The sequence below is a fragment of the Trichomycterus rosablanca genome, chromosome 6 (assembly GCF_030014385.1).
Source record: "Trichomycterus rosablanca isolate fTriRos1 chromosome 6, fTriRos1.hap1, whole genome shotgun sequence".
Taxonomy (NCBI): domain Eukaryota; kingdom Metazoa; phylum Chordata; class Actinopteri; order Siluriformes; family Trichomycteridae; genus Trichomycterus; species Trichomycterus rosablanca.
Window position 1 is genome coordinate 48248690 of NC_085993.1, and position 17307 is coordinate 48265996.

Sequence of the window (17307 nt, forward strand, 5' to 3'; positions counted from 1 at the left end):
TTTCCCAGTAACGATTGATCTTAGCAATTTACAAACAACTTTAAGAACGCCAGTTTTGCGAGTGTTTCCCGAAAGCCCTCTTAAGTCTTCGAAATTACGAACAAGTTTTAAGTAGTTCTTAGTTTACTCCACCTCTGCATCTCCGCTGGAGAACTCCACCAGTCGAAACCTTAATCACCGATTATCATACAATTTCTCATTATCATATCACAAAAAAAATTATATTCATTAAAACTTAAAGAAAAAAGAAGAAATGGGAGGGTATTGCCAGCAACAAAAAACATTTAGTTGTAGTGAGAAGCCTTCAGGTGGAATTAAGAGTTGGTGGAATTGAAGAGGGCCAATAAGGCAAATAAGCTGCATTTATTACAGTACTTAAGTGAGTTATGAATGGATCAGACTACTCTTACGTTTACAAATGTAATGTTACTATGGTGCCCAGAGAGGCAGCCACGGTGTTTTGGTGTCTCGTGTGTTTGTTTGTTTTATTTGTTAAACTCGCGTATAGCAACACAATTCGTATTACTTTTTAAATTTAAGAATGTTCTTAAGTATGAGGTTACGAAGTACTTAGCGTTACGAATGTTTTGGGAATCGCACTCCTGATCATGCATACATGATTTAGTATCTGTTTAACATTCTGTCTCTGGTACCTAATGCTTCTCCTGGGCGTATTAGTTTGAATGGTAGTTCACGTCCTTTAGGACCCTCTCCAGCTTTAGTCCAGGCCGAGACCCTCAGCTTGTATCTCTGTCCGAAGGTCAGGTCGCTAATGGTGAACTCCCTCTTTGGGTGACTCACATCTACAACACAGACTTCATAGAATTGCAAATGTATTTACGAGGGATCTTCAAAAAGTTTCGGAGTAGTAATCAGTCGTGTCTGAGAGACTGAGAGATGCTTATAGTCCGGATTTAGCTCCATCCATGATTTTCACCTTTTTGGACGTTCAAAGAAGCTTTAAGGGGAAGAAGATTTTCATGTGATGATGTGAAGCAGCGCTGCATCAGTGGCTACGCGCTCAACCAAAAACATTTTTTGCTGATGGTATTAAAAAGTTGGTATGACACTGGAAAAATGCATCGGAAGGTGACGATGTGGAAAAGTTTTGTAGTTTGTTTTTAAAATTCTTAATAAATAGAATTTAAAAAGTGCAGAAACTTTGTGAAGAACCCTCATAATTAACAAATGTACTTTACTTTTGTGGTGATGCTTTTTTCTCTTAAAGTAGGAGCCTAAACATTCAGAGCATTTTAGTAATGATCAGTTACTTACTGTAACTCAGAATTTTGCCATCGGAATCCTCAAGGTAGATGGTGTAATTGATCAGACAGCCTCCTCTTTTATTTAGGGGAACCTCACTCCATTTTACCTTCACGCCTTTGTCCACAATGGTGAAGGTACACTCAGGACCCTGTTGTGGTGCTGTGGATTCAAAAGACAGTTATTTTGCTGTCTTCATCTCTCTTTTTTTATTATTATTATTTTTATGCATTTTTCTCCCGATTTGCATCCAAAGAGAGCACTCCACTGCCCACGCCTTCTTTACATGTGTACAGCCCTTCTCTTCTCGGCCGCGCTTCCTGCACAGGCGTCTCTTTTGCCAATCAGGGTCCTCCTATGAAGACCCACCCACCCACATATAGTCCAGTCCCCCCCTGCAGATTCGGTGGCCAATTAGTATCTGCTGCAGGCACTGCCAATTATGCCCGCCAGATGGCGCCCAGCCGACTGGTGGCAACACCGAGCCTTGAACCCGGGAGTTCAGAAACTCGATGCTGGTGCGTGAGCGGAATATCCCGCTGCGCCACCTGGGCGCACGTCTTCATCTCTCTTAATGGATCATTAAAAAATAATACTAAAATAATAATTGCATATTTGCCTGTAACTGAAGGAGCAATAAGCAATGTTTACTTACTAAAAACATGACACAATATACAGTAAATAAAACATTTCCATTTATGGCTTTTAGCAGATACTTTTAGCCAAAGTGACTAACAAGTATGGCTGAATACAATTAAAGTAACTTATGCCTAGTTCACACTACACGATTTTTGCCCTGATTTTCACTTGCTGACTGGTCGCCACTAGATGTGGCAGCTCGGGAGCAACTCTGCGTTCGCTCGGGGATCGAATCTCGGCTCTCGATCGCTATGTGTGAACTGTTTAACAACTCGATCCGAGCGACTGAAGAAAAATATCTAGCATGCCAGATATCTGGATCAGTCGGCCGACTGGCAGTGAGTGCGGTGTCGAACTACAGCCAATAAGAACGCAAGATACAGGGTTTGAAAACCCGGGGGAGGAGTGTAAAAACACAAGACGAGTTTCTATCGTCATACACTTAAGTTTTACAGTATTTGTAACCTTATCATTCATGCCAAACCATAATACCCACGCTGCACTGCAAAAGAATATTTATTTACCTCCAACTCACTACAGAACAGACAGTCCCTGCTGGTCGTGTTGCCAAATCAACTCAGATTCATTTATTTATCCTCTTTTCTTTTATGCTGCACATCAGCACACAAACCACTTTAATCGCTCGATTATTGTTGACGTGCATTTTTGGACATGATTTCATTAAACCCCTCGTCACTTTTCACGTTTGTTTTCATGACAAAACGTAGTTTGGGAGACCAGACCGACTCATCCTGGTGATAGATGGTGTAGTGTGAAACCCCCTATCGCTGTTCAGTCGTGTAGTGTGAAATACACAACGACTTAAAAGACTCCCGAGTGCAAGAGATCCAGTTGTGTAGTGTGAACTGTACAGTGACCCGGCAACTCCGAAAGTGGTGTAGTGTGAACTTGGCATAAGTGTCAACTTGACTGTGGTGGGGCTTGAATCAACAACCTTCTTATTATAAGTCAGGTACCTTAACCACTAAGCTACCACTGCGCTGAAGAGCCTATTAGCTTTGGTTTTAATTGAATCGGATCATTTCATTGAGCACAGATTGTTTATTAAGAAGGCTGTAATATTCATGTGAACACAGTGGGTTCAGGAAGCTTAGCAGTGCAAGCTCGGTGGTGAAACTTTTAGACTAGTATTTAAAAGGTAGTAAACGGAAACTGCGCCCCCCTCTGACACTCGTGCAGTTGCTGGCTGTTTTTTTCACCTGCCAGAACCTGATTCTCACAGAAAGCCATGCTGCATATGAACAGACATGCTATGCTACTCTGTATTTTTCCCACCCCTTGTTCACAAGCCTCGACCAGCCAACAAAGCCAACTCCTTCAGTCAGACACACCTAACTGTGCCTGTAGGGCACCTGGCCAGGTGGCTAGCAAAGCTCAGCTCGAACTCCAGAGCTCAAGATCAGCCCATTTAACACCAAAGTGCAGATATGAGTGTAAAATATTGTCACTGGCAGTTTCACACACACTGCAGCGGCAACAGATACGGATTACGTTACAAACAGGGAGTAGTAGGGGAGTGACTAACTTACCCATCTCCCATGTGGAGATATCACCAAACACAGCCTTTTTGGTCCCAGATGAGTGCAGATAAATGACTGCACCCTCATAGCACTCTGTAGCCTGCAAACCTGTTTACCACACACACACACACCAAAATACAGACCATCAGGTTCAGCTGATTGTTTTGTTTTAAACATGGCATTAATGTGGTATATGAATGATGTAGCTTTTAAAAACTGTTTAAGGGTGTAAATAACTGCTCATTTTCCTAAACAGTCAGATACCAGAAAACATTCTTTGATTTAATTTTATAATTTTAGACAAAAGCAGACGTGTTGTGTTATTGTGTTTTATTAGCCCAAAATTACTAAGTAAATAAAAAGTTTTATGTCATTAATGTCCATAAATGCTGTTAAGTTCTCTAAGCTTCACTAATGCAAACAAAAAATGTGTATTGTCGTTTGACAAGTTGTCCTTTCATATTGTTTATATTGTTTAATTTTACAGTAAAAGCTTGCGTAAAAATGCCCAAGTGGCAAAGCAGGATGTTCCGCTGGTGCACCAGCACCGAGTTTCTGAACTCCCGGGTTCTGGGCTCGGTGTTGCCACCGCTCGGCTGGGCGCGATCTGGTGGGCATGGTTGGCAGTGCCTGCAGCAGATACAAATTGGCCACCGTTTCTGCAGGGTGGGGACCGGACTATATGTGGGTGGGTGGATCTTCGTGCGCTGTGTGGGGACCCTGATTGGCAGAGGAAACACCCGTGCGGGAAGCACGGACGAGAGGAGGAGGGCTGTGCATGTGTAAAGAAGGCGTGGGCAGCGGCGTGCTCTCCTTAAATGCAAATTTGGAGTCTGTCAGCAGCGGAAGACAAACTGAATGAAAATGCATTATAAAAAAAACAGCAACAGAAAAATAATGGTAAACATACACTTGTCCCAACATTTTTGGAATATCTTGCAGCCATCAAGTCCAGAATAAGCAAGCATATGATTACAATAAACAATCATTTTATTTATATAAATATTATATACAATTTTTTGTTTGTATCTTTGTTTTACATTTTACATATTGTACTTTGTTTACTGACTGAAGTTTTTATACCTCTTACTGAAATGTACTGAAATGAACTGTTGAAATAGTATTTAATGTTTGAGCTAATAACGAATCTACTGCTGTGGTGTATAAGTGCAGATATTAAACTAACCAGTGATGTTTACAGTGTTGATGTGGTGCTGTACACGGATCCACTGAAGCTGATGTTTGTGCCCAGCAGGGTGCCACTCCACCAGGAACTCTCTCACACTGTCTGCAATGAAAGGTCTTGGCCAGGAGAGGGCGACACTATTATTACTCACACGTGTGTAGGACACCGGAACAGGAAGAGGAGCTGCAAGAAACAAAACAAAAACCTATTTAATCTCTTAATGAAATTCATTATTTAACATGAATGTACCAGCGTGGTCATCTTCTAGTTTTAAAAAGTAACACCACTTTTTATTTCTGATTACAATATACAGGCAAAAGGAATAATAATGGTTGGCACAAACACTTGCCAATGTATCAGGTGCCTTAAACCTGGACTCCATATAGGTGCACTTGTAACTAAACAGTTACTGACTGTAGCCCTTTTATTGCAAAGCACAATTAATCCTTAAAAATTCTTAATTTGTTTACAATCCCCTTCCAATTTGGGGCCTTAATAACTATATATACTATATACACTGATCAGCCATAACATTAAAACCACCTCCTTGGAGCACTTTGGAGTTCTACAATTACTGACAGTAGTCCATCTGTTACTCTGCATGCATTTTTAGCCTGCTTTCATGCTGTTCTTCAATGGTCGGGATCCCCACAGGACCACCACAGAGCAGGTATTATTTGGGTGGTGGATCATTCTCAGCACTGCAGTGACACTGACATGGTGGTGGTGTGTTAGTGTGTGTTGTGCTGGTATGAGTGGATCAGATACAGCAATGCTGAACACCTCACTGTCACTGCTGGACTGAGAATAGTCCACCAACCAAAAACATCCAGCCAACAGCGTCTCGTAGGCAGCGTCCTTTGACCAATGATGAAGGTCTAGAACAGTGTTTCTCAACCTTTTTTCAGTCATGGCACCCTTTAAAAGTATTCAAAATCTCAAGTCACCCCAGTCTAAAATGTATTAAAAAAACTTACACTCTGCCTCCCTCAGACTGCTAACACACAAAAACACTACAGGAAAGAGTCATACTGTGGTTGCATTACATTAGGTTTCAGAACAATCCTCTTATTTCTCAATTATTTGTCATTATACCTCTAGCACTGCTCATTGTCTGCATGGTTTCTCTGTAGCTCGGTTACGGCTCTCAAACTTAAACTCAAAAGACGCTTTCCTGGCATGACAAATAAGGACATTCGTATTGCCAAAGCTCAGTTACAGAGAAATAATAAAAATAACAATAAAAAAGAACAAATATATACAAAACAGTTACATGTGCAAAAATATAAAATAGAGTAAAATATTATTATAAAACGGATAGTTCCGGTCCTAAAATCTGATTGGCTGAGCTGCGTTCGAAGCCGTTGTAAAATCCCCGATAAACTCACACCTATGACCACCTCACATCATTCCATATTAATACGCCACTGAAAAGAAAAAGTTAATGTTATTTTCGCCCTCATGTTGCCTAGCAACACTGTTAATCGAACTACCTGGCGTCGCGGAAGAATGCTTTATTGTAAGTTTATACACAATAAATACATTTATGAATTAAACATTGTTGTATTTATTGTATTTTATGTTGACCGCCGTTTTATAAAAGCAATAAGCCACTCGAGACCGTGCATTACTGTTATGATTTTAGCACGGGGAAAGAAGTTTTAGGCACTCCGCTTCGCGTCGTGCCAAAAACGTCATCCCCGTGCTAAAATCACAGTAACGCACGGCCTCTCGTGGCTTATTGCTTTAATAAAACAGTGCAAAATAATAACAATAAAAATTATAATATTTACATTAATGAGGTAATGAGCTCTCTCTCGTGTGTGTGTGTGTGTGTGTGTGTGTGTGTCGCTTGCTCTCTCCACGATACTGAAAGTGATTTGAATTTCGACAATAAACAGCTCTTATTATGACTGATTAATTCCCTCTACTGATGGAAGCGGAATGGTTGAATTACAGCCGATAAGAACTGCACAGAAGTGTAAATATGTATTATAACGGCTCCCAGAGGCGCGACTTGGTTCCTTTTGTTCATTTTAAAGAGCCGTTCAATAGAATCGGATCGTTCGCGAACGACTCATCACTATAGGCAACGCACGCAACCCGCGTTGACGTTGTAGCATGGGGAAAGGGGCGTGTGAGACTAATTTTGATGTTTGAGGCGGCTAATGGTCTACATTTTCATGATAAGTTGACTTTTTTGTATTTTAAATTTATTTCATAATATCAGTAACGTCAGAATGGTTTTGACGGCACCCCTGACGAAGCCAGACGGCACCCCAGCGGCACCCCGGTTGAGAAAGGCTGTTCTAGAAGATGACCGACTCAAACAGCAGCAATAGATGAGCGATCGTCTCTGACTTTATATCTACGAGGTAATCCAACTAGGTAGGAGTGTCTAATAGAGTGGACAGTGAGTGGACACAGTATTTAAAAACTCCAGCAGCGCTGCTGTGTCTGATCCACTCATATCGATACAACACACACTAACACACCACCACCATGTCAGTGTCACTGCAGTGCTGAGAATGATCCAGCACCTAAATAATACCTGCTCTGTGGGGGTCCTGACCACTGGTGAAAGCAGGTTAAAATAATATAGGGTTAAATTATAATAACTATAACACACACAAAAGAGTTCGTCTAGAAGTAAGTTTTATTTTTTATTAGCGACATTATTTTCTATAAATTAGTCAAGTCAATTATATTTGTATAGCGCTTTTTACAATGGACATTGTCTCAAAGCAACGTTACATACTTCCACTTTGTAATAATTTTGGAAATAAGGATACTAATACTGTGTTTATTAATGTTAATGTGTGCAAATTTTAGATTCACATCTTTGTGGTACTTTTTTAGATGACTTTTGTGCGGGTTCTAAAAAAACAAGACTGTAATCACAATACAGAGAAATCCGCTGCATCTCTTCACAGCACCTATTTTTAGTGATTGCTGGCTTATCCCTTTAAAATGACAGGAAGCATATGAAATGAACAAAGTGGTTAAATACTTTTGCATACTACATCAGTTATTTTTCATTTCATTTTTATTAACTGTTTCATGCTGGTCAGGGTGGGTCTGTTAGTACCCGTATAGACACCCTGAAGAGGGCAGCTGTGTGTATGACCACTACAGTATGTTTGTTTGTTTGTTTGTTTGTTTGTTTGTTTATTGGGATTTTAACGTCATGTTTTACACTTTGGTTACATTCATGACAGGTCATTATGCAAGATTCATCAGTTCACAAGGTTATATCGAACACAGTCCTGGACAATATTGTATCTTCAATTCACCTCACTTGCACGACTTTGGACTCTGGGAGGAAACCCACACAGACACGGGGAGAACATGCAAACTCCACACAGAAAGGACCCGGTCCGTCCCACCTGGGGATCGAACCCAGGACCTTCTTGCTGTGAGGCGACAGTGCTACCCACCGAGCCGCCCCCACTACAGTATGTGAACCTAATAAATTGTCAATTATATGATATATATGTATGAGAATGGCTTCAGGCTTACCTATGTGATGCAGATGAACAAGTCGAACAGGAGACGGGCCTTTTGAATTTATGGCAGATATGGATACATTACAGGGAAAACAGGACACATTAAAGGCTCTTTGTGTAGATTTAATACTGGTACTTTTGTTGATCTTCCCCTGTTCAATCACGCTCACATTATACTGCAAGATCTTTCCTCTGGCGTCTGCTTTACTCAGTTCCTAATCAAACAACAATACACATGGTTACTTGCATAACTAAACTCACAAACATGCAATATTCAGCAGCGTTTCTCGGTTTTACGGATCAAAATTTTACATACACTTGTACAACCCCAAATCAGAAAAAAGTTGGGACAGTATGGAAAATGCAAATAAAATAAAAACACAGTGTTTCTTACATTTACTTTGACTTTTATTTGATTGCAGGAATGGATGTTTATTAATAAATGAAATGAAGTTGAGCAGATAAAACATGAAATATCTCAGGTTCATCCTGTCCGCAATCAAATAAAAGTCAAAGTAAATGTAAGAAACTCGATTTTTTTTTATTATTTGCATTTTCCATGCTTGTTGTAATTAACGTGTACATTATGAACAAACTGGAATTTTAATAATTTCCCCAGCTGTTATTTCGTAAATGTGTGCTTCTTTGTTTAGGAAAAATGTGGGCATTTTGAAAATATGACAAATTATGATTAATTAAGGGTACAGCTAGTGACAAAGAAATCATTACCAAGGAATTAGGAAGCCAAAGTTAAATAACAGCATTTAACTTTCTGCACCATCAAATGATTAATTGAAATTCTTGTATGTAGATTTTAAACACAGCAGATTTAAGACTCATGTTAAATTCTGATGGTTCAGACACAAAACATTAACGACTTCAGAAATCAATGAAATATTCCAATAGTGCCATACGTGACCTGTACAAGTGTATGTAAACTTTTGAACCCAACTACAGACAATATTATTCACTTGCACAAAAAAATCAAGTCATGGAAAATCATAAAAGCAACTCAGTCGAATCAACTTAGTCGTAAAAAGAACCAGTCGACTCCACCATTTCTTATAAACTCTTACTCAAGTTTCTGGAAACTGAAACCTGAAAGCCTTCTAGGTTTTGTTTTAACAGAGAGGTTGCAAGGATGCAGTTGACAAAGTACGTGTCATTGCTCAGTCGTGGTTTGACCTTTACTGAGCAGGGAGGGGTGGGAGCTGTGGAGCCTGGCTACAGCATTAAATGGCCAAACGTACAGTACCAGTCAAAAGTTTGGACACACCTTCCCTTCAGTGGTTTTTCTTGATTATTTTTATTTTCTACATTGTAGATTAATAATGAAGACATCCAAACTATGAAGGAACACATATGGAATTATGTAGTGAACAAAAAAGTGTTAAACAAACCAGAACATGTTTTATATTTTACCAACTATACCTCTGCACAACACAACTGATGCTCTCAAACACATTAAAAAAGCAAGAAATTCCAGAAATTAACTCTAGACAAAGCACAAACGTTAATTGAAAACCGTTCCAGGTGGCTACCTCATGAAGCTGATTGAGAAAATGCCAAAAGTGTGCAAAGCTGTCATCAGAGCAAAAGATGGCTACTTTGAAGAATCTAAAATATAAAACATATTCTGGTTTGTTTAACACTTTTTTGTTCACTACATAATTCCATATGTGTTCCTTCATAGTTTGGATGTCTTCAGTATTAATCTACAATGTAGAAAATAAAAAAAAATCAAGAAAAACCACATGAATGAGAAAGCGTGTCCAAACTTTTGACTGGTACTGTATATACAGGAGAGAATATGTGCAGTATTGATTAGGTACAGAGATGGACACTTTTAATACTCAATGAAGAGTAAACATGAATTTCTTACAATTATGTTAACTAAGTATGGTACATTGCCTTAGTACAGGTTCCAATATATTTTATTGAACACTATACAGGTCTAGTTAAGTGGTTATAAAAATGAAAGCACTATTAAAATCCTGTGGTGTGGTTCTTACCTTCCAAATTAATTGTACAGTCTTGGTTCCACTTTTTGTCGGTTCCTCAAAATACCAGGCATCTAACATCTTCGCAGGGGCTGAAAAAGAAACGAAACACATGTATTTATGTTATATTTTGGTTTGTTAATATAACCGATACTGCAACATGAGTTCATATATGTTATAAGTTTATTAGGTGCACTTTGTGTATATATGGTTACTCACTATAACCTATTTGTTGCTATGGTGTTGCCATTAACTATAAAAGAAACGAAAGGACAGACCATTCACCTGATTTAATGTTTTCTGCACAACACTGACAATAAGTGTGTCTACATACACGGCTTGTGTCGGCTTGAGCGGTGCAGTAAAGTCATCAAAGTGCGCATATAAGATAAATCTGCATTTGTGTGGAATAACAATCAAATACAATCTGAAAGCTCCACGTGTATCTGTGTTTAGCTGGATTTTTCTGCTCTTTCACTTTTAAACTTGTGTTACAGCTTGGAGTTCTGAGAAATTGTGAGAATCAGCTTTTTTTTGAGAGAGTCTAACGCTTCTTGTTAAAAAGCAGCGCAAAAGCTAATGTGCTGCTTCTCATGTGAATGCGCCTTTACTGAATGGAATACGGTATTTCAAGATCAACTCAACACCACTCCCAGAACCAATTGACGTTGAGTTTCAAGGTACCTTTGTACCACATATTTTACAAACAATCTGAGTAATCTCTGGATGCAGAGGATATGAAGTTGCAGTGAACTGTAAGTGTTTTGTTAGAAACCAGTAAGTTATGCAAGTCACACGTGATTTACTGACCATGAGGGCCTGAACAAGAAAACTAATCACATTGAATTTAGGCACCACCTACATGTTTTACACAATGACTCTTGAAGGATCGAGAACACCTGCAAACTTCTGACAAAAAATGGCAAAGTTTTTATCTAACACGATCTTACAACGGATTTCTGCTTCTATTACACGCCTCTGCCCTAATGCCACCTTGTACTTAGTACTACTGCTAAAACTCATAAACTCGTAAGTAATTCATAAAATACAACTTTACGTCTGGCACAACGAAGCGTCCACAAAAGATTCGTCTTAATTATTACTATTATTATTACCTTCTTCATCAGTCCAGTGCTCTGTCCTCGTCCATTCACTCCACAGCCCTCTCGCTGGGCTAAATTTCCACCGAATCTGAAACGTGTACAGACTGTATGGATTCAGTGGTGCTACAGTCCAGTTGGTCCTTGAGCTTGTGTGCTGTAATAAAGATCAGAATCAGAATCAGATTTATTGGCCAAGTATGTGGATACACACAAGGAATTTGGTTCCGGTTGATGGTATCTCTCTAGTATAAATCCAGTATACAAGCAATGTACAAGCTGCAGACAATGCACAAGAACATTAAACACAAAAATATACAAACTATAAGACTATATACAGGCAATATATAGAAAATGTATGGACGTGTGCATGTACTGTATGTATGTACAGTATTCAGTGACCTACAGTATGTATGTACATATAAGCAGAGGTACACAACATATGGTAACATAACAATGGCAATATACAGTAATATACAGATAATGTAAGCTAGCAGCATGTGGAATACTTAAAAAATAACAGTAAAGTGCACAGCATGTAGGATGAGTACTACAATATTTAGTCAATTGGCAGCAGGTGAATATGAGATTTAGATTACCGGTAGATTTAATTATGCACAAGCACTATATCATAATAAAAATATACAAATAAGATGTCAAATCTCTTAATCAATTAGATATCAGACCAATTTCATGTTCTAATAGGCCGAGGACTATAAACAAAAAAGCTGCTTTTGGAATTCAAATTAAAAGGGACGTGTTTACTCAAGAATACAGTGACGATCTCCTGGAGAGGAAATACATCATGATGTTGCTGTAGAAGTAAGACTTTACAGATATCAGTTTTGGAAGTAATATTTGGATAGAAAATTGATACTTCATTTTCTGTCTGATTAAAAATCATTAAGGTGTTTTAATGTATGCAATGCCATCAAGAGTTATAGAGGAAGACATGTAGGTTGCATAAAGCAGAAAATGCACAGACATAGAAACACCACAGCTACATATTTGTGTCTCTTTCGAAAACAGTTGTAGACAAGCTCTTGACTGCAACTGGTCACCAAACTGGGATTTAAGTCTTTCTGAAGGGTGGGTAGCACTGTTGCCTCACAGCAAGAAGGTCCTGGGTTCGATCCCCAGGTGGGACGGTCTGGGTCCTTTCTGTGTGAAGTTTGCATGTTCTCCCCGTGTCTGTGTGGGTTTCCTCCGGGTGCTCCGGTTTCCTCCCACAGTCCAAAGACATGCAAGTGAGGTAAATTGGAGATACAAAATTGATCAAGACTGTGTTTGATATAATCTTGTGAACTGATGAATCTTGTGTAATGAGTAACTAGCATTTCTATCATGAATGTAACCAAAGTGTAAAACATGACGTTAAAATCCTAATAAACAAACACACAAATCTTTCTGAAGGTATCATTACCATGTTTAGTCATTTACCAAGGGGGCACACGATTTTGGAGCTATATAAACAACTAATAAACCTGTCGAACAAAACGAGTATTAGCACTGTTGTAGTGTTTGCTTGTGATACTCATCAGCTACTATAGGTTTCAGTGCACTGAGCAACCACCATACCAGGCTGAAATCACATCTTAAACCAACTTAAATCCCTCATATATCAGATCATATATCCACATACTTTTGTCCTTATAGATCAGGGGTGTCAAACTCCTGACATCATTTTATGTGGCCCACGAGAGCATAAAAGATGTATGATTGTTGTGATGGTTCGAGTAGTTAGAGAGATGCACTGCAATTTTTATATATATATATTTTCTTTATGCATTTTCTCCCCCTTTTCTCCATTTTTTTTTAGCGCGTCCAATTGAAGCAAACCCACGCCCTCTCCGACACGTGGGCAGCAGCCGTATGCATCTTATCACCTACACTTTGATGAGTGCAGTGCAGCTCAGTGTTGTGTATGGAGAGACACACCCTGAGAGCACTCTTTTCTCATCTCTGTGCAGGTGCCATCAATCAGCCAGCAGAGGGCGTAATTGCACCAGTCATGAGAGAGAGACCCTATCTGGCTTAGTCCCGCCCATATCTGAACAACAGGCCAATCGTTGTTTATGTGGCCGCTCAGCCTTAGCCGGCAGGCAGAGCTGAGATTCGATACGATGTTTTGAGATCCCAGTTCTGGTTCCAGCATGTGTTTTACCGCTGGAGCGGCCATGCACTTATAATTTAATGGGACACCTGCGCCTTTAACCGTTGACATCGTGGTCATGGCAACTAACTTGACCTTCGCTAAGAAGCCATGTCACGTTTTAGCAGCAAAAGAACACGGTGTAACGTAGCGTAAACAATAATAAGTAGAAGGTAATTCTCTTGCAATCCAATACAGAATCATCGTCTGTAAGTAGTAGACGTTCATATTCTCAGTTGTTTGTAAATGTTTAGCGAGTATGTTTCAGTAAGGAATTTTCAAGTTACGAAAAATATTTTCAGTTACGAAGTAATTTCATTATTAAATACGGTTGTTACCGTTACTACAGCAATTAGTATTTTTACACAAAATGCTAACTTGTTAGCTCTATTTTACGTTTAGTTAAATTTCATATTGTACTAGATGTAACACTTAACACTTTACAGCTATGTGCACGTACTGTATTCAGTTTATTATTGTTTTTATTGTTTGTATTTTGTAGTTTTACTCCATTCTGATGCGCACAGTGTACAGCTGGGAAGCAAATAAAACCGACCTAACTGTATTTTGGAGGGAGATTTCTGTCTGTCTGTCTGTCTGTCTAGCTGAGAAAGGGGGAAAACTTGGCGAGGGCAAAACAATTGTCTTAAAATACACTGTAAAATCTTACATAAACTGCATCTCTCACAATGCATGCCGATTTTGTGACCTGCAAAGTGACCGCATCCCGCAACTAGATGATGTTAAGAGATATTTACAAATAAGAGAAAATTGAAGCAAAAGGAGGAAATTTAATGAAAGACGGGAAAGTGAAAACAAGTTTGTGCTGTAAGAAGAGAAACCGGTACGTCTCTTGTGTTCTAAGGCCGTGTCTGTGGTAAAGGAGTACAATATAAATGTAGACATAGATTATAAATATACAGTATCAATTTGGCATTTTGACACCAAACACAGAATTTAGCCTCCAAGAAAAACAACAAATTGTCCAACACTTAAAAGGCAGAGTGCAATCACAGCAGGATACGTTACAATCGGCCCTTCGAGGGCCACCATAATGCAGATGTGGCCCTCGGTGAAGATGAGTTTGACACCCCTGTTATAGATGAATTATGCTCATGGAATACAGTATGCCTTTACTTCAGATTTGCATCTACTGTAGATGTAAGCCGTAGTCAGTTTAAGGTGAGCTTTAGTCTCAGTTTAGTTTTGAAACACTTTTTTAGTCACATTTCCCCTTTGCTCTGAGTGAGCAGTGCAAAACGGTCACAGCTACAATTTGCAGCACCGCTGTGACGGATGTGTTGCTGTGATCTCGGCCTGTGTTCATGTCACCGTACGTTATTAACTTTCATTTGGTGCTGAGACTTTTAGGAAGTATGTTTCGTTCTTACTTATCGTAATAAAGTAAGTTTAGAACATACCTGATTTGCCTGACTGGCTTTTGTGCACCAGTGTCAATTTTATTTGTTGGTTATGATAAATTTAAAATGCTGCTATTATTATACAACAGAGGCTTTTCTGCACCATAAACACCATAAACGTGTCTTTTGAACTGTTTATTTCTCAGTGTAAACTATAAAAGCAGGAAATGCTACTCTAACAGGCATAACTACAAAAAAGTCATATTAAATCATTTTAACAACTTTTATAGTGCACAGATTTTGGATAATATGCCACTTCAGTAGGATAGCAAAAACCCCCTGACATTTATTTATTCAGTTCTGAATCAGCCTTCAAAGAAGTTCTGTACAAACCTCTCTGATCAGTTGGTTTTGTGGGTTGCCAGTGTCGTCATGAGTGCTATCAGGCAATCGAGCCGTTTAGGGTGTTTGAAGACATACACCATGTTTCTTAGCATATTTAAACACGAAGGTCTTTATAATAATTGTAAATGCAAATAGTTTGAATGGGATAGAGCTGAACTCATCATTCTGAATAATTTTACTTGCCTAAACCTGGGTAGTTGTAGCCTAGCGGTTAAGGTACTGGACTAGTAGGCCGCTCAGATGGCGATACATCGTATCGAACCTCAGCTCTGCCTTTCCGACTGGGCTGGGTGGCTGCATGAACAACGATTGGCTGTTGTTCAGGGTTAGAGGGTAAAGAAAGTTGGATCATAGGTCCTCATAACTGGTGCGACTGTGGCCCCTGCTGGCAGACTGATGGCGCCTGCACAGGGCTGAGGAATAATGCTGATGGGGGTGTCGCCCTCCGTGCACAGTGCCTGTATGAACTCGACTCGTGCAGGTGAAAAATGCACTATCTGTACTGACTGTGCGTACCGGAGGGGGCACATGTCAGTTGAGAGGCGTCCTCAGTCAGAGGTGAAGGGTTGAATCAGTATAGAGAACCCAATCAGGGTAATTGGACACGACTAGACTGGGGGATAAAAATTGGGGGGAAAAAGTGAGGAAGAAATATATAAAAAGGTACTGGACTAGTAATCAAAAAGTTGCTGGTTCAAGCCCTACTACTGCCAGGTTGCCACTGTTGGGCCCTTGAGCAAGGCCCTTAACCCTCAATTGCTTAGATTAAATACTGTCAAAAGCACTGTAAGTCGCTTTGGATAAAAGCGTCAGCTAAATGCTGCAACCGTAAATGTAAAATTATACCTGGACACCTTAAACAGTCTGAATAACTAGTTTTTATTTTATTACTTTACGCTGCACTACACAGGCTAAGTGGGTAGCACTGTTGCCTCACAGCACCTGGGTTTGATCCCCAGGTGGGGCGGTCCGTGTCCTTTCTGTGTGGAGTTTGCATGTTCTCCCCGTGTCTGCATGGGTTTACTCCGGGTGCTCCGGTTTCCTCCCACAGTCCAAAGACATGCAAGTGAGATGAATTGGAGATACAAAACTGTCCATGACTGTGTTTGATATAACCTTTTGAACCGGTGAACCTTGTGTAATGAGTAAATACCGTTTTCTGTCATGTAACAAAAGGTGTTAAAACATGACGTTAAAATCCTAATAAACAAACAAACACTGCACTACAGTAGTGATACACACTTAGCAGGCACTTTATTAACATCTGTATGGCTGCACATTTGTGTAATTATAAACTATTCATGTGGCAGCATCGCAGTACATAAGAATTGGGTTAACATAATCTGAGTGACTGTTCTTTAGCGCCGGGCAGACTGGTCTGATAATGTTAAAAACTGCTGATCTCCTGGTATTTCCATGCACATCAGCTTGTGCAAACAGAGGTGCAAAGAAAAGAAAGCATCCAGTGAGTGTCAGGTTAGTGGGCAGAAATGCCTCAGAGGACAATAGCCAGACTGGTTCAGGCTGACAGCAAAGCCACAATAACAGTGTACCACAATGCCCTCCCCAGTCACCACATCTGAATTCAGTAGCAGCTAGCTTGGTATATTTGCTACCTATCTTGGCTGTTGTATCCTAGCGGTTAAGGTACTGGACTAGTACATAGAAGGTTGCTGGCTCAGGCCTCACCACTGCCAGGTTGCTACTGTTGGGCCCTTGATCAAGACCCTTAAACACACTTGCTTAGACTGTATATCGTAAGTTGCTTTGGATAAAAGCGTCTTCTAAATGCTGAAAATGTAAATATTTGTGGCATAATTGTGCAGCTTACAAATCTGCAAGAATATATTATGTATTCATGTCAACGTAGACCAAAATCTAAATGGATGTATAGTGTTAGTATAGTGTTCATAATAAAGTAAAATATAGGTGCACTGACTGTAACCAGTAGATTGTAGCCCCTTTCTACTCCATCCATGGATGCAGGGCGACAACACCAGCACCATTATTTACCAAATATTATTTGGTTCTGCGGCATTTTGCCTTATTTTTCTTAGTGATATCTATTTATCCTTTATCTTTCTCATGAATAAAATTACTAGTGGATGGAGTGGCATTAGATAACTCTCAATAACTAAACCAGTGCCAGGTGTC

At 39.6% G+C, this 17307-nt stretch overlaps 1 protein-coding gene across 1 annotated transcript in view; it reads right to left on the reverse strand.

Annotated features, from left to right (window-relative positions):
• The window catches only part of il12rb2 (interleukin 12 receptor, beta 2a), a 31343-nt gene that overhangs the window by 4502 nt on the left and 9534 nt on the right, over positions 1-17307 (reverse strand). Inside the window, exons 7-13 of the mRNA XM_062997081.1 lie at positions 11251-11392; positions 10148-10227; positions 8149-8350; positions 4630-4812; positions 3453-3551; positions 1276-1425; positions 654-803 (exon numbers count right to left, since the gene is read on the reverse strand). Of these exons, the coding sequence (XP_062853151.1) occupies positions 654-803; positions 1276-1425; positions 3453-3551; positions 4630-4812; positions 8149-8350; positions 10148-10227; positions 11251-11392 (1006 nt within the window). The remainder of the gene's footprint in view (positions 1-653; positions 804-1275; positions 1426-3452; positions 3552-4629; positions 4813-8148; positions 8351-10147; positions 10228-11250; positions 11393-17307) is intronic.